General features: G+C 24.2%; 1 protein-coding gene across 3 annotated transcripts in view; it reads right to left on the bottom strand.

Annotated features, from left to right (window-relative positions):
• LOC113550701 (band 3 anion transport protein-like) overlaps positions 1–18,880 on the bottom strand; it is a 49,227-nt gene that overhangs the window by 18,077 nt on the left and 12,270 nt on the right. For all 3 annotated transcript variants that reach the window (XM_026952702.1, XM_026952701.1, XM_026952703.1), the window contains 3 exons: positions 1,534–1,717; positions 957–1,063; positions 782–867 (listed from right to left, as the gene is read on the bottom strand). In XM_026952702.1, coding sequence (XP_026808503.1) covers positions 782–867; positions 957–1,063; positions 1,534–1,717 — 377 coding nt within the window. The remainder of the gene's footprint in view (positions 1–781; positions 868–956; positions 1,064–1,533; positions 1,718–18,880) is intronic.

The raw sequence follows: 18,880 nt of genomic DNA, 5'->3' as shown, positions 1-18,880 counted from the left end.
TATACTTTCAATCTTCTATTTCAAAAATATTTAATATAATACTATTGAAATTTAAAATGTATACTATAAACTATTTATAAATTGAATAAAAATGTATAGTAAAACCTTTATTATTTACAACAATATAATGATAATAATGTCATATTATGTATACATTTAATAAGCCAATTATAAAATTTTTTTCGTGATAAAATATTTATAGAAAATAGATAATTAAATATTTTTATATTCTTATTATTTTAAATTCTAATTTCTCGATCTTCTGAGTGGAGAAAAGAAAGTAGTATGATTACTAAATATTTATATTAGCATTTTCTAGTTATAATTTATTAATATATTTTAACTTGTTTTGAGCTATTAAAGACATTTGAATTTGTCTATTTGTTTCGTTTTTTCGATTTATGTTAATATCGTTGTATTTTTAAAGGTTTATTATACGGTTCCTTATAAGTTATTATTATAACAGTTAAAAACTTGAAAGTATATAGTTACAAGTTAAGTTTAATATTTTGGTCAAGGAATTATATAAACATACATTATGTTCGGTATATTTTGTCGTTATATTGTCATTGTGCATCTATTTTATGTATTAAGACAGAAAATATATACAATAAGGTATAGTAAGAGATAGTTATAGTTATAGTTATAGATGTTATGTAGGTACTATAAATAATTATTATGCATTTTTCTATCATATATTTTTTCTGTTATTTAAAATAAAATTATGCATAAATGTAATTATAAAATAAGGTAATAAAGAATAATATAGGAAGTAATTTACCTGGATGTTTGTTGACTTGTAGTTGGTGGACTCATTGCACTATCAGAATCTGTTACATCCCTGTGATCATCAGGCTTCTTAAATTCCTTATTAGTTAATGAAAGTTAGGAAATCGTTATGATAATTTAACAATTATTAATAGATTTTTAAAACAATATATTATAAAGTAATTTACCGTCTCTTGATCTCTGGATTTAATCGATGTGGTAGATTGTTTTCTTATTGATTTTGGAATAGACTTGAGCGGTATATGGACGAGCGATCGGCTGGTATTTCGATGAACTGCAAACAATAAATGTGACGATTTGTATAAAATGGCTTATTAAATTGGTTTAAAATACGATTATCGAGGTCAAATTTTAACTAAGACTAGGATCTTTAAACTGCTATGATCCTTGTAGATGTAGATCCAAGATCAATAAACCAGGACGGTCGTTATATAATGATTTTATTGCAAATTCATAGTGTTTCTTGCTGAGTTGACCGAATTTGGAAAATATTAGCCTTGTAATAGATAAATTTCAATAACCACATTTTTTATCTTACCGATTAATTTTTTTTTTTTTTTTTTGGATTCTACTACCTCTGTTATATTGTTTGTATTATAATTGCAATTAATTATTAGAATAATTAATAATAAGTCTCCCAACATAAATATAATTTATAAATGGCCTGTCCTGTGTAAACATAACCATGAACCCGAATTTAATACTTCTTTAATACTACACATATAATAGTCAACAAAAACATACCAGTATAATCATCTTCGCTAAATCGTCTATCCCCTGGTCGAGGCGACCGATCGCTAGAAAATCTGGACAAGCCAAATCGGTGAGGATCGGCTCCACTAGAAACGCCAGCAAATACACGTTCCATCTCTTCATCTAAATCGTGTGTTTCTCGATGCACTTCATTAGTGGATCTACTGCTCTCGGCCTGTAATAACAATAGTACTTATGATATAACGTAAATCTAAAATATAAACGTTCTAATAAATAATAAAAATACAACAATGAAAATGCAATAGTTATAATTTACAAGATCTCACAATAAAAATAAAAATAAATTTTTGATGAAGAAGATAATATATTATAATATCCTACAATTCCTACATCGAAATAAACACACATTTTAAATATATACATGTATGTACTATGTATGTATGTAATATGCCGGTGTATCTACCTAATATTAAATGGAGATATAGCCAGTTAATCTTAACTTATAATTTATCAACAGAAATAGTATTTATTAAAAATTTAACGATTACACATCAATATTTATATATTAAAACAAAATAGGCATTATTAAAAACGATTTCCGAGCTATTTTTAAATTGTATGGGAGTGATAATATATAAGGGTGTTTATAGAAAATCCTTTGTATTATAATTAATTATAATATTATGACAAATAATCGGTTCTGAACAAACTATTAGTTAATACAGTCGAGTCGAATTTTTATCTCCCTTCAACTTCGAGTTATCGCAACTCGACTGTATTATGTACAAGAATCGTTCTACAATTGGTTTCTTCGTTTGTTTTACACAGACTCATACAATAAGACTTGTGAATTAATATTATTTAATGTATATAGGTATACAATATGATATAATATAATAGTTATAATACCTATCTCTAGAAAAACTACTTTATCGACGCAGTGCAATATTTAAAAAGTTTCCTATCGTTGTGATTGAACCTATACAACAGTATAAATAATCAACGAAATGTAATATGCACAAATATTACGAATACATGTCAATACAGTCATTACTCATCACAGTCATCGTCGTGAAAGCAAAGTGTAAATGTCTAGTACTACATATTTATATTAACCAGGAACGCACACCCTTTTTAACCGCGGGTGATCGATTGTTTACCAACATCGTATTGTCATTAGTATACCGAATTGCATAGCTAAGTCAGGAGACTGTTTCGTTGCAGATATAATACACGATAAAATCACCTTTAACGAATCAACCAATAAACATTCGATTATTTTTAACAGTCGATTTAAGGCAATGCACAATATAATTGTATATATTCGTAACACTGTGAACAGTACAAAATCTAATATTTTATAAATTAAATACGTAATAAGTATATTTATTATAATAATTAAATAGCATTAAAATTTAGAAGAGCCAATAGGTAGGTACCTACTATAAACATGAGACGTAGTATTGATTATATTTTGTAACATTATATATATTATAATAAGAATTCCGCTGATATTTCATGCCTTAAATTCTATCTTATGTGCATATCATTAGGAAAAATAATTAAAATTAGTAAATGGTTCAAATCTAATACAAAATTGTAGATTTTTATTAGTAGTTCACCATTGTATATGTGGTATTGTATTTTTAGCATTATAAAAAAGTTATTATTTCAACCGTCATTGTAAATTATAATATTATAATGGTTTCAAATCCTTATATTATAGTTCAGCCTTCAGCCAAGCACTTATTATAAAGTTTACTTGTAATAACAAAAATTTAAATTTGTCAACTATTTGTGTATTATTACCAAAAAGATAAAAATGTTCGTTGAATATTATCAACTTTAATAATAAAAATATAAAATTAAAGTTATATTGTTGACTTAAGTTAAAATTAAAAAAGCTATAGAAAATGTTAAAACTATTAAAATTGAATTGGTTTCAAATTTAAGAAGACGCCTACCCGCAGTGTTGTCTCTGTCTTACTAACGTACATCATAACAAATTTACGTTCAGCAAAACATATTTTGTGATATCAGCTTTATATAATTATATCAGAATAAATTTACCTATTATCAAATTTAAAGGTACGAATATTATCTAGAAAATGGCATATGCTTTTATTGATATTATCATTTAAAAGTGAGTTATGAACATTTTAAAGTTGTAATATTTTGCATAGCTATAATTCACTTTATCAATAAAAGCATATTTCATTTTCTAGATATTATTCGTACCTTTAAATTTGATAATAGGCAAATTTACTCTAATATTAAAGCATTTAAAGCTGACATCACAAAATATGTTGTGCTGAACGCAAATTTGTTATGATGATATAAATTAGTAAGACAAAGACAACACTGCGGGTAGGCATCCTCTTAAAAATCAGGCCTAAAAACGATAATATAGTGTAAACTGTAAATCATTATATATTTATTTGATGTGAAAAAAAATGTACTTATTAATTTAAAATTAAATATCTTTATTATATATTATACAAGCAGCATTTATTAAACTTTCGTGAATATATTTGTTTACTATAAATATATTATAATAATTATATAATTTAATATTATATTATATATTATTATTTAATTTTATTATAATATTATTAGCACAATAAATAAATTATATATCTATAAATACGGTATTTTTCCTAAATATATATAGCCATATAGCTAGGTTTAAGTGTATATTATAGTATATATTTATTGTTATAATATATACAAGCTGTAACTGCATATAGTATTAAACATAATATTATGTTATAGTTAAGTGATCATTATATACAACTGTTAGTGTTCCATAATAAATGTAATGAAAAGGTAAAATAAGCAAGTTTTATCGTAAATGACTACTTAGATAACAGATATAAAATGAACAGTCAATTCATCTAAATTCCTATTGATCCTGGATACACTAATTACTAATAACGTACGATAAAAACTGATGGACTTAAATCAATAATATCACAGTTAAAATAGCAAATGATCTCCACAATATTATTATATGCCTACTTAATATTTCATTTATATCGAAACAAAAAGCTTCAATATTAAGTGTCCAAATTGTTGAGAACTATTATCAAATAATCTTAAAATTGTGCGAAATATAGACATTAATACAATCATTGATTATACATTAGCTACTAATATATTTTAGGTTACGCAATTATAAATTAAGAACAAGAAGTAATATTATATGAAATAATGTTATAATAATTACAATAATATTATAATATATACAATTTGTTTTAGGCAAAAATGAGTTCAGTCTACCATATTTGATGTCACTAATAGAAAAATAAATTACTAATAGTAATATAAATATACATAATAAATTATTCTTAGAAATATTGACTGACAAGTCGTCAGTTTACATCAATTTATCATTGAATTTAAATTTAACACGTCCATTATACCTTACCGATATAATTTTGCAATGATGAAGTACACTTAATACCTACGATATAACAAAGTGGTTCCTCGATTTTTTTTTTTTTTACTGTTTTTTTGTGGATGATAATAATTGATAGATATGCATTATAATGAGTATACAACTTATTTATCAATTTCCATTTTTTAACATTGATTTCAATTAATTTTTGTAGGTACAATTTATGTTGATCATGACGTTATAGTTATAATTTATTATTTATAAATCGTTTATGTTTATCAGTATAATACTATACTAGATAATATTATGTATTTATGTTTATATATAATTAACTTCGATCAGTCTTGAATACAGTACAATGCTATTTATTTTTGATAAATTTAAAAAATAAAGTAATTTTTAATGTTTGATAAATATACTTCAATGAAATAAATGATGAATTGAAACATATATTTATATAGAAAACTATAAAATAATAATGTATTCTTAAATTAAACAATTCAGTAATAATTATATAATAATTTATTAATTTAGTGAAATTCACATCACAAAACGCCCACATAAAAGATAATGACGTTAATAAAATTAAAAATCCATAAAATATCTATATATTCTTTAGTTGATAAACACTATACACATAATACTGTAGTCTAGTCTTTAACATAATAATATAAACACATAAACATAACATTCAAACAGTTTACATACTTTCGTAAATGATTTAAGCTCTACATTAACGCGTATTACAATATGAATCCAGCTGCATGATTAATTTTTCCTATTAATAATTGTATAGCCCTTGAAATAAATTAAAAATGGAATGTTTATAACCATTAATTAATTAATAAATTTAAGATTAGCAATTAGCTGCATATTCAATCGATGAAAAAAAAACAGAGAACACAGTAACATATTACGTTAAAAAGTTTAATTAGTCCGATACAGTGTAGTGTTTAATAATAAATATGTAGTCAATTAATACTTGACTAATCTTATTCACTTTACATTCAAAAAATAAAATATGAATAAATAATATTCAATATGAAGAAGTAATTATTTATTGTTGAATTGTTTAGTTTATTTACAATTGTACTTAGCATTTTCATTTTTAAATTATACCTATGTAATAATAATATTATTATTAATCTTAATGAAAATATTATTTTTCAAATAGAAAGGTATTAGGTACCATATATTTTAACTAAGTCATCCGATTTTTAAAAATTGAAAACACTTCTTTAAAAATAAAAATAAACATTACTTATATTATAATATAATATAAAAATACCTAATCACTAAAGATAAATAAATAAATAAATAAATTTTAAGCTAAAATAAAAATTTCAAAATATTTTAATTTATTATTTTTGCTATTATTATTGTATTAATAACGATATTTTTACCAACCGTTGACTTCATTACTCAAGATAAATGTAAGTATAAATTTTCAAAAAATTGTTACTTTCTTCTGCAAATTATTATCATATGATAATTTACTAGTGCATACATTTTCAGACCATATTAAAATACAGATTTTTTTTAACCAATAAGTACCAATTGTAAAAAAAAAAAATTCCTATACATTAATCATAAATAGTTAAATAACTTGAGGCAGGTAAAACTTCACAATAAGTTAAACATACACCCTCTTTTAAATTAAACTAATAAGATTCTAAAATTATCTAGTACAAAGCATTTTATCTCATTTTGTATGACATATAACAACTGCAGCTGCTACAAAGAAACTACTGCCAATATCGATTTGTATATAGATAAATAAATTACAAATTATAATCTTTTTCTAAATTTATTTCAAGAAATGTATTATATGTACGACATATAATACAATATTATCAGAGGCTATGAAATCATTGTTTATTTATGCCAGTTGTGGATATCAAATTTGAATAAAACCCAAATTTGTTATTTGCATTGTAAATCAATACGTGTTCAATAAAACTCATGAATAATTTCAACGGTTATATTATATTTAAACCGATAAAAGTAGTTAATGAAGTATTTAATAAATATTATCATAACGTGATTTATGAAGTGTCGTTTTTAACGTCTAACTATATTTTTATAGTAATATTATTATGTATTCAGTAGATAAAAGCGAAAACAAATGCATGCCGATTAATAGTATATTGATAACAGAGTAACAGACGAATCAATTTTATTTAAAACTCAAATGACGACTTTAACGTCAAATACTACCTATATCCTTAAATACGTTTTATAAACAGTGATTCGTTTTTTTATTTATAAAAGATAACATTACAATGATTACATTCTAAGTACATTTTTTACTTTTTTCAATTTATTTTATATGATTCAGATATATACACCATTACAACTTTTTTTCTAAAATTTACAATATACACAAAAAAAATATTTTCAAAAATATTAAGTATTCAAACATCGAACGTTAGTCAAATATTTGTGTATGTTATAATAATTCAATTAATTAAAAATTAGATGTATTTTACATTTCAAATAACGAAACGCTTTGGATCTCTTACATACATAATACATAATTTCAACTAAAAACTGAAATTTATTTTGATTTAAATACATAAATGATAAATATATTGTGTTTATACACGGCCTAATTTATCTCACGCCTAACCTCTGCAAAGCAGGGTAAAACCAATAATATTTAATGAATTAAATTATTATAAAAATAAAAAGAAATATTACCTATACTATCATCACATTCAAAAAATAAATAAAAATAAAACTCAATTAAAACCACGCCAACATTTCTAAAATAATCTTCGACTATAATATTCTACTAATGTTTTAAAAGTTGACTTCTTCTATGTACTATTTTGAAAATCTATAAAATGAAACTTTTAGAGATTTTTACTATTCAAAAAAAAAATATGAAACTTTGAATTATTTTATATGTTGCATTTTTGCCTCATAATTACCACAACAATAATTTTTAAAAATACGAACCCCAATTAGTTCTTCACCCATAACGAATAAATATTTTATTCAATTGTTTATTATAAATATTATGGTATTGTATTATTGTAATACATTTATGTAATGTAGACAATAGACCACACTCATATAATGCAACACCAGCCTATAGGTCAAGGGCGCGTACCGAATTCACAGACTCAATGGCTGTAGCTGGCTGGTTACAGCGGGTGCATAGCACGGAGTTCAAGGTGAAAGACTTCGGTTTTCTTTCAAGACCAAGGTTGCACTCTGCGTACACAAATCACACCCGTGCATTAAAGACCGGTTTCGGCAATCCGAATGCAATGTAATTTTTTACTGACATGCTCCGTAAGTTTATGTATACTGTATACTTACAGTATCTGCTACGCCTTTGTTGCCCTGTCTTATGTACCTACATAAACGGTTAATATGCGTCCGCACAAATTTAGTCAATTGCACCAGAGTTTAATATTTTTAGGATACATGATCAACAACTATTTGTTATTAATGTTATTATTTAATCATATGTACAATAAGCCCTAAGTGTATTTCAATTTTAACATATGATGTAACGTGGTTACATTATAAATCCAAAACAAGTTGTATTAAATTTAAATGGATTTATTTGCTGTCAGTTAAGCTATGTAGTAATAATACAATAAAATAACTTACGCTATTTTCTGATTAATATTTTTAAAAACTCAACTTCATTACTGTTTTACTAATTATTAGTTAATTCAGTATTCATACAAGTCATGAGTCACTTATTCATAAATCTAATACATATTTTTTAAAAATTAAACCATTTACCCTTTAACTAATCTATATAGATTAATGAAAATAATAGTATAATACTTAATTTAAAACTATATAATAATAACACCAAATTTTTTGATTATGATAATATGATGTTAAACAAGTTTAGTATACAAAGTGAACGGCATATTGATATTAAAATTATGATAGAAACCTTATAAACAATTTCATATCGATGTCTTTTTAATCTTTTAGTAGATTACTTCTCACATGGTCACATTATATTTATGTTTTTCGCATACAAACTTCAATCATCAGGGAATAATCTCTTAAATAACTTTATTAAAGTGTATATTTAAATACAATCTAAGTTTTTAAATTCATATTGAATCCCGATCATGCAATTGTAAAAACTCAAACAAATATTGTCATACATAATAAAATACAAATTCAGTACAACCCAGACCTTGACCTACAGTACCTAGATATATTGTAGCAGTATAATAGTATCGATATTAGTTAAATAATTATTTATTATTTTTTTAATAATTTATAAACCTATTGTTTACGCGTAGTGTTATAGATATTAACATTCCCTTCCACACACACACAAAAAAAAAAATGTTTTTAGTATATGATACAGATTCCTACAAAATACATTGGCATGAATTTCTAATTTATATTTTAATATACAGATTGATTACTACAAAAACGATACTGTTAAAATCTTCATGGAAGTTAAATACCGTTAAAGAATATTATTGGACTTGCTTATCCGTATAGTTTAGCAATATTGTATAAAATATCTTATTTAAACACAAAAGTAAATACGAGTAGATAATAAAAAATACTTCGTATATTGTATTAAATACATTTGTAATTAACATGGATCTAATTTGATAAATGGTATACATCTATGTAAGATAATATGTATAACTAATAATATATCAAACATTTAAGTATAAGAAATTTTGTTTTAACAAATTATTTTTTTTTACTAAAAGTATAATAAAAATAAAAGAACAATAGTATTACATAACAATTATAAAAAAACCTCAAACTGTTTTTTTTTTTAATTTAATATATTTTCATACAAAATCATGTAAAGGTATTTTTAATTCGATGGTTAGTAATAAAAAAATATTAATTATAAAAGAAAAACAAAAAAATATTAACTACGATCTAATAAACAGTTTATGCCAAACAAAAAAGAAATACTCTTATAAATATGAAAATATGGAATAAAACTATAAACTTTAACTAATTAATTAATTAAATTTGTATTATTTATATTAACAAAAAATGCACTGTATAATATACAGTTTATAATATTATAATTTATAGCTAATGAATAAAAATATTAAATAAATATTTCATAAGCTATATGAATTATAAATAAATAATTTTACTAGGATAACTCCCACATATGATTTTGTAAAAACATAAAGATTGCATATTAAATCTTTTTTTTTAAACAGTATGGCAATATTATTTAAATATCTTGCCAAACAAAGGTGATCCCAGAGCTGCTAATTTTTAATAACAGCACACTGTTGCAAAACATTGATTTTCTAACAATTTGTGCATACTTATACTGTATATTACCATTTCTACAAACACCATTCGCAATTTCATAAACATACAAAAAAGTTATTTCAAATATATAATATATAGGTAATATGCCTCTAATATAAATATGTTTATTTATAAAAATTGAAATGGCGGTGCAGTTCATTTGAGTTGTAAAAAATAATTTGATTTTTCATTGAAATAGACGTTTTGCACTAACAACTACTATTACATAGAAAATAAAAATTATAACACTTGTATAATACTATCGAATATAGTAAGCAGTATTAATCATTAAAAAGTAAAATGAAATAAATTAATATTAAAATGAACATTATTTTTAACTGAACATAATTGCGTGAGTTTATTTAAAGTGGAATAATATTATAATGATTTCTAATATTTTTCCTATACGGATACAAGAACAAACTACTCACATAAAGATCGCAAAACTGTAATAAAAACAAAACGTCTGAAATCACCGTCAGGAAAATATTATACGATAAAAACTACTGAAAATAATACCATGCTCAGTCTACGCACGCACACACGGAATAATAAATTGCGTGGACAGGTATTGTTATTGTACCTGTATTAATAACGTGCAGCGACGAACATAATAATATTCGATCGTCTTTTATTGTCGCGGTTACGACACTTACTTTTCGCATGATCGGATTTCGATATTTTGTCTTTTTCGGTCTCAGCGGCGAGCGGTGCGCGTGTTACAGGTAGCGGCTGCGTGTTTCGCCCGTGATCATGTTGTAGGTTCGGGGGTAGAAAGTACACTTTGTAGGAGAAGGGGGTGGGGGTGATAGGGGAGCTCCGGGTGGATTTAACTAGCGAGAAAATAAAAATACGTTAAACTCGCGTGTAAACGGAAAACGATGGAAAAACAGCGAAAACAACAAATAACGAACGACGAAATCGAAAATATTAAACCGTTGTCCGATGCAGTGGCGGCGGTGGCGGAAGAGGCGGTTCGGCGGGGGACAGGCGCGAAATATTGAGGCGAGAGCGATAAAGCGACGGGCCGCCTTGGCGTCGCGGCGCCGGCGTGCTGGACGCGGGGGGGGGAGAGTGGTAGCGGCCGTGAAGGTTTTTCAGCGCGGAGGGGGGAAGGAGGGACAGTAACCGCTATTCCTGCGCCGTTGGCAAGCCGCCCTTTCGCAGCTGGTCCCGGGGAAAAACGCGCTAACAACAGCTGTACACGACCGCCGCCGCCGACGACCATACCCTATCGCAAAGGCGCGCGCGTCGGCGTGTCACATGTAGGTACACCGCGCCACGCCAATATGCGTGGCGTCCCGGTCCTTGCAAGGTCGCCGCGGCGAGTTCCCGAGGACGTACGCTCGATAAAGACGTTTTGTAATAATCCGTCACATTATTATTATTATTATTATTATTATTATTTATTAGGTTTTATTAATATTATCATTATTTATTTACTACTGTAGTTTGTCATTTTAAACAAAAATACGGCCGTTATGATATACCTGACATATTATGATAGTCGTCGTTAAAAGCGCTCGACATGGCCAATGCCATACGATGTCCCCAACCCTTTTGTAATCATTATAGGCATTTGTATTATGTATTCAAAACGAACAACGATATGTTATTATATTATTATTACGGCAGTGGTCCGAAAGTACCTACACCACCACCAATTACCGCTGACCTTCCCCCACCACAATAACACACTTTTGATTTATATTTCCTTCCCAATCGATTTCACGTCTTCCGGAAGCCCCAAGAACGTTTATTTTTATTCATGCAACCATCCACGATTCTATGTAAAGGAAATTCACTCCCCCTTTTACCCTTCAATGACGCATTATTATTTTAACTACAGTTTTTGGAATTTATAAAAAAAATAATGGAATACCATTTTTCTTAATCCGTTTTTTTACCTTTTGAGGAATGTGCTGTTATGAAATAAATTTCTATTTTAAAAAAAAGAACAACACTTTTTAATTGACATTAAATAACATTGAGTAACATTAAACAGAAAATTATAGTTGTTGAAAATATAGATAATATATCAAATAAAAATTCAAATGAGTAATTTCTAAGTTATTAATATTTATTTACTAAATATATTAAGTAAATAGATATACATAATATTATGTATAATAAGTATGTTGTAAATAAGTAGTTGTTCAAATTTCAGTTTAGACGCATCAACACTTTCAAAAAATTTCATCTGCTTAACAATTAACAATAAAATAAGGTTGTTATTACGTAAAAAAAAATTTTACCATCACAGGACATTTTTTAAATGGTAAAAAATTAAAAATATGTTCCTTACGTATACTAAAAGTTAAAATTTGGATAAAAATATTATTAAAAATAAAAAACAAAATGGAAGTCAGTATGTTTGGTGTTTCACATAATGTATATTAATATCGATCAGATACCATTATTTTTATTAAATTAAATTTATAAAATATTTAAAGTTATAACTCTCTCATCATTCCCAATCGTCTTATTTTTCTGTAATGCAATATAAAACGAGATAAATATTATTATTTCTTAATAAGTATATAAATCATAGTGAAAGTATAACAATAACAATTGTAAAATATAATATGTAATAGGTACATATATTCATATTATGTATATTTTATGAATAACGTTCTTATAAAACCATATTTGGTGTGTAGGTACCTTGTTTGCGTTTTACATTGCATATATAACATCACCACACAAGAAAACCGCTTCACGCATCGTAAATTTCACATGTGTGTGTATAAGAATAATGCAAATAATTTATAATTTTATACACTAAGTAAAATCAACAATGTGGCATTTCAATAATAATAATTGCTTTGTTTTAGTATCAGACCACTTGAAAACTGGTTTGTATGGATATCTACTAAAATGGAAAGTTGTAACTACCTACAATACTTATGAACTCCCAATTTCTTACTAATTAATACTATATATAACGCTGAACCCAATAAATTTAATTTAATTGATTTAAAACAGTTGACGTCAATAAAATAAAAAAAAGACATGCTAATATGTAAAACCCATTATAGAGTTAAATGGACTATATGTAACTTGATATAAAAATATTTCTTTAAAAGACGTCTCTATTTGTTATAATTTTTGCAGGTACAATAATAAATTCAATAGGTAGTCAATAAATGCCAACGTAATAATAATAATTAATACTTTGATTATATTATGTGTGTATCCAAATTGTATTATTTTCATTAGACAATACATACTATGTTATATACATATTATGAATAATTAAAATATTGTTTATTCTATATTTATTTATATTTAAAAAATATGACTAAAATATAATATTTTTTAGCCTTTATAAACGTTAAATAAATTATTTATTTTTAAAGTTTAACTTAAATAATTATTTTCTTTTATAAATCAAAGCGAGGAAACTATACTTGATTTTAAAAGTTATAAAATTATTAATGATTTCAGAAATTCTTCTAAGATTTTATAGTATAAAACACAAGTCATTACCAATTTTAATCAATGCAAAAAGTTAAACTTAAACTTTAACTTTTTGTATTTTAAATAATATTATATAATTTTTCAAATCGTTAATTGAATTACAAAAAATAATTATTATTTCAACTAAATAAAATTGAATATACCTACCTATTATTATAATATTATGTAAAAGCTTTATCAAAAATGTCAAAAATTAAAGCAAGCCCATTTGTAATATTTTGAATTTGAAATAGGTAACTGCTAAAACATTTCTACTTTGTACTATTGTACTCAATAATATTATAATTAAAATTTTTAATATTTTTAAATCTCCTACTAGAAAATAACTTTTAAATCGAACTAACGAAGCTTCTTACAAATAAGTAGTTATTGTCTCTATCTCCTTTATAAATATAAATTATTTTTATACGTAACCCATTTAAATTAAAAACATTTTTACTTTATGCATTTATATTAAACATTAATATTTATAGTAAGCTGTATAAACGAATCCAATAAACAACATAAATAATTTTTAATCATATTTATAATTAATAAGTAATAAATAATCATTAATAGTCCCTATAATTAATACTTGATATAAATACTAAAATTATATTACTTAACAGAAAAGGATTACAACAAAATAGAGTAATTTATTTCTGTTAAATATAGTAATAACTACTATTGTAGTCAAAGAATAATCATTAGAGTAGGCGATAAACAAAAATTCAGTATAAAAGGGATTTTTTAACCTCAATCGTTGAAAACGAAAATAATAATACAATATAATTATTCTACTAAATACCTGTAAAACAGATACGCCTACTTAAAAATAAATAATTATAGCATTTAACATTTTTTTATCATAAAAACTATTTGTTTGAAACAAAAATAAATTAAAACATATATTTATATATAGAAAAATAAGTAAGTTCAAAACTATTTTATTTTACGCAATTTGTTTTTATTATTTTAAGGTTTCTTAATTCTTAATGCATAATCATTTGGCATATAAAAATTATACCGAGCATATGTTTTTTAATTTATAATAATATATAAGGTAGTCCAATTGTCTATAAAGAGAATAAAATGAAATGAAATTCTCTGGGTCATTTATATACTTATATTTTTATAGAAACAAATGCGTACACTGTTTGAGTGCAATATGCCAATATATATATATATATATATACATATTGTCATGTTTAGATAATATATGCAATAAAGTAATTAGGGCAGTTAGAGCCAATTAAACATTATAATATTATATATTATTATAATTTATAAATTTATAATTCTTCCACGCTTATTTTTATTTTTAGTTAATACAGTACAATAATAGTTATTATATTTTTTAAGTAAATTTTATCTTGATTGGATACAAACATTGAGTGTAAGTAACTTTTCTTGATTTTCTCGCATCAAAATTATACATAAATGCATTACTAAAAATGTAGTAGGCGTGTGTGGTATAATAAATTAAATAATAATAATAAATAATCAAATTTAAAAAAAAATCGTACTTGAATGTATATTGATAGTTTTTTTATACAGGTAAAATAAAAAATCTTTTAATAAAATTGATAAATTATTACTTCGAAATACTATCTAAGTACCCTTAATTTATTATCTAACAAGGAGCTACTTTCAATTAAAAAAAAAAAATTGGAGCACCCCCTCCCCATCATAAAAAAATATAACAAAAAGATAATAGTACACGTATTTGAGAACAAAATAATAAATAATAACCCACAAGACTTAACCTGTTTGTTAAATGTAGGTATAGGATTATTTTATATTTTTATAATTCATATTGAACTTTGAATAAAAATCAAATTTCTAGTAAAATTATAATAATGATGTAATATACCAACATCTGAAAGTATAATTATTACAACTTATCAACACTAAAAATAAATCACTATGAAAATAAAAACTATTCTAATTTTATACTTTTTTTATTTATGTAGATTTCATCTATAACAATTCACTGCAGCAAAACGTAGTCATGCAGTGAAAATATAAAAATGGATGAGTCGATAAACTAACCAATAATAATTGCAGATTATATTAATTTCGAATAATTTATGTATTATATGTATATCATATACGAAAGTGACATACGTATTTAGTATTTATAAAATAAATAATAATACGTACATTCAAACTGTAATAATATCTGATAACACTAACAATACAAAATTCTCCAACTTGAGAATAATATAACATTAAGAATTATAAAGTAAAGATAAAATAATAGTAATTTTATTGGTAAAATAAAAATTCACAGTAAAAAAATAATTTAACTAATATATTATTATTATCTTATTTTTATAAGCTAAAAAACGTAATGACATTGAAGGTGAAAATACAGCGAAAGAACTAGTCTAATATTAGCATACACAGAAATACACATTTATTATGTTTTTGGCATGCGACGACGAAACAAATTAAATTGACAACCCGACAGTTTACATACTCTCAAATATTTACTCATCAGTATTCACTACTGCAATACTTATAGTAGCACGAAATTTCGAAGACCCAATATGTATAGTTTTGAAGTTTTCATATTGAAAGCGCCATTATATGGACAAAAAAAAATCATGTCATTTATAAATTAATAATAATGAAAATATGTAACAGCCAATAATTCCATACTTTTTAACTTTTGAATAACACGTTCAGAGAATATATTATGATTTGGATAATTAATAATTATACTTTATACAGTTTAGACGATTTTAACTTTAACGGTTAATAATACACAATTTAAATTGTGTAAATAAGATCAACAAAAGTAGAATAGTTACAATGTTATTAGGATAAAAATCGATGATGCTAAATGTACATACCTATTACGCATGAATTTAGAAACATTTATTTTATAAGTACTGAAATTTTAGTCAACAATTAAAAACTTGAATATAATATGTTTGTATTAAAATTAGGTAATTATATCGAAATACTCTGAAAAGTATTTTGATTGGAATATGATATTAATAATATTGCCATTCAAAAAAGTAAAAACAAATATGTAAGAAAAACATTTTTAACGATCACCTTGTATTTACTAATAAGTGACGATGATATTAGCTTAGGTACTCAATACCAGTATATTTCACTATTCAAGTAAGGCAATAAGATATAAAACAATGAAACATTAAAACCAGTTAACTTTTAAGCTATTATGTTTAAAACATTTAATTACGATTGTCTCATTTTATGGTCTATGTATCAAATATACAGTTCAACTCGTCAACAGTCGACTTACTACTTAAAAGTATACATGTTAATGTTTCTGAATCATGGAGATTAAACAAAATAATAATCAAATATGAATAAACATAGTATCCTAATTATTTGTATATTTTGGATTCGAAAAGGAACTAAGCGAGTGATAATATACAAAGATATAGTATAACCTAGCTGTATGATTCTTTATCAAGCACTTATTATTTAAAAATGTATAAAAGTGTAAATTATTCTGCTTCTGAATATGAAATAAAAAATGTATATTTTCATTTAACACAAGTAAAATAAAATAAAATTTGTTTTATTTCAACTAGAAATAATGCAAAGGAAATTTTTTAAAAATCATTAATATATTTTGAAATAATGAGTGTTGTTTGATTAATAGAATCGCCAGTATAGTATAAAGTACTTTGTTCTATAATACTTATTTTAATTTTAGGGGTCAAAAGTAGAAAATTCTTCGTACTTTATTTAATAACCGGGAAAAACTAAAAAAATAAAATAAAATATTTACCTAATAATAAAAAAATTGTTTGTTTTACCTATTGTTATTAATCAAAAACGAATAACTTAAGGTATTTTAAATTTCTATCAAATATGTATTGGTATTATCAATTTCTATAGGTATAATATATTTTTTAATATTTTAGACAGTGCTTGGTATGTATGGTTGGTTAAGACATTATTAAATTCAAATCTAACACTCAATAAAGTGATAAACCTAATGACGAGCACCACTCGATACCTCTACATATACAATTGAACGACTTTTCCAGATTTTTTAGAATATATTTCTTAATTGACAATAAATGTCTAAATATATGGATTTTAAGAAAAATTAAATACTTCATCTTATTGATTGTGGTTGATCATGCTTCAGAATATCAGTTCCTACTAAAATAAAAAATCCAAACTTTCCAAACCCTCTAAAATCATATATGTCTATTGTCTATGTACAGTTCAAATACATAACTACGTAAATAATAGGTTAGGTTATGTTTTGGTTCATATACGTAGATTATTTCTTCATTTATTCTTATCTACTGACTACTGTGACTATTTAGAATATATTTTAATAATTTTGCGCTATCGTAATAATATTTGAATAATTATTAAATCTAATTCATTGTTTAATATCAAGAAAAACATAATAATGAATTAATTTATATTTTTTGACTTTTTTTTTAATAATTATAAATAAATATTACAAACAATTGATATAACTATCAGCTATCAAGCATGTTTCACTTACACCATACATGTCAGATACATATGTTACAGTACAGGTTAATACACTATATTATGTACAAAATTAATCGAAAATACCATCGATGTCATAAATCTAAATTTAAAATTTATTTCAAAATTTCACAAATTGAATGTTGAATATAAAAATATTTAAAACAAATATTCAATTATACTTAAAATATAAAATTTAAAAAAATATGTACCAACATATAACCAAATTATTGACAATTTTAACTAGATACTACGCGCTATAAAAATAAAATATTTAGATGGTAATAATATTATTATCTATCTTTATTATAATTTACTACAAATATGTTATTCTAAAAAAAATATAGGTCAATTAAATGTAATTCAGAATTGTTCGGATCTACTGTTATATACTTTACTATAATAACTATGATTATATAAATTATTTAATTACAATATCGATAGGTATTTCCTTGAAGTATGAAAACAAGTATGATAACTTAGTATATTAATTATTAAATTATACATCTTATAAATCATATAAATAATAAAATTAATATTAATATAACTACACTCTACAGACTTTATATCTAATTGGTAATAAATATTAATAATTATAATTTAGAATATAATAAATGATTAGTTATTTAATTATATGTCTGTATAATTTATGTACCTATCGTGTTTAAAATAAAGTATACATAGACATAATGTTTAAACACATAATGAAATTAAATATTATAGCAATATGTTCACTACTTA

Source organism: Rhopalosiphum maidis, chromosome 4 (genome assembly GCF_003676215.2).
Source record: "Rhopalosiphum maidis isolate BTI-1 chromosome 4, ASM367621v3, whole genome shotgun sequence".
Lineage (NCBI taxonomy): Eukaryota > Metazoa > Arthropoda > Insecta > Hemiptera > Aphididae > Rhopalosiphum > Rhopalosiphum maidis.
This window is presented reverse-complemented; position numbering and strand designations above follow the sequence as displayed.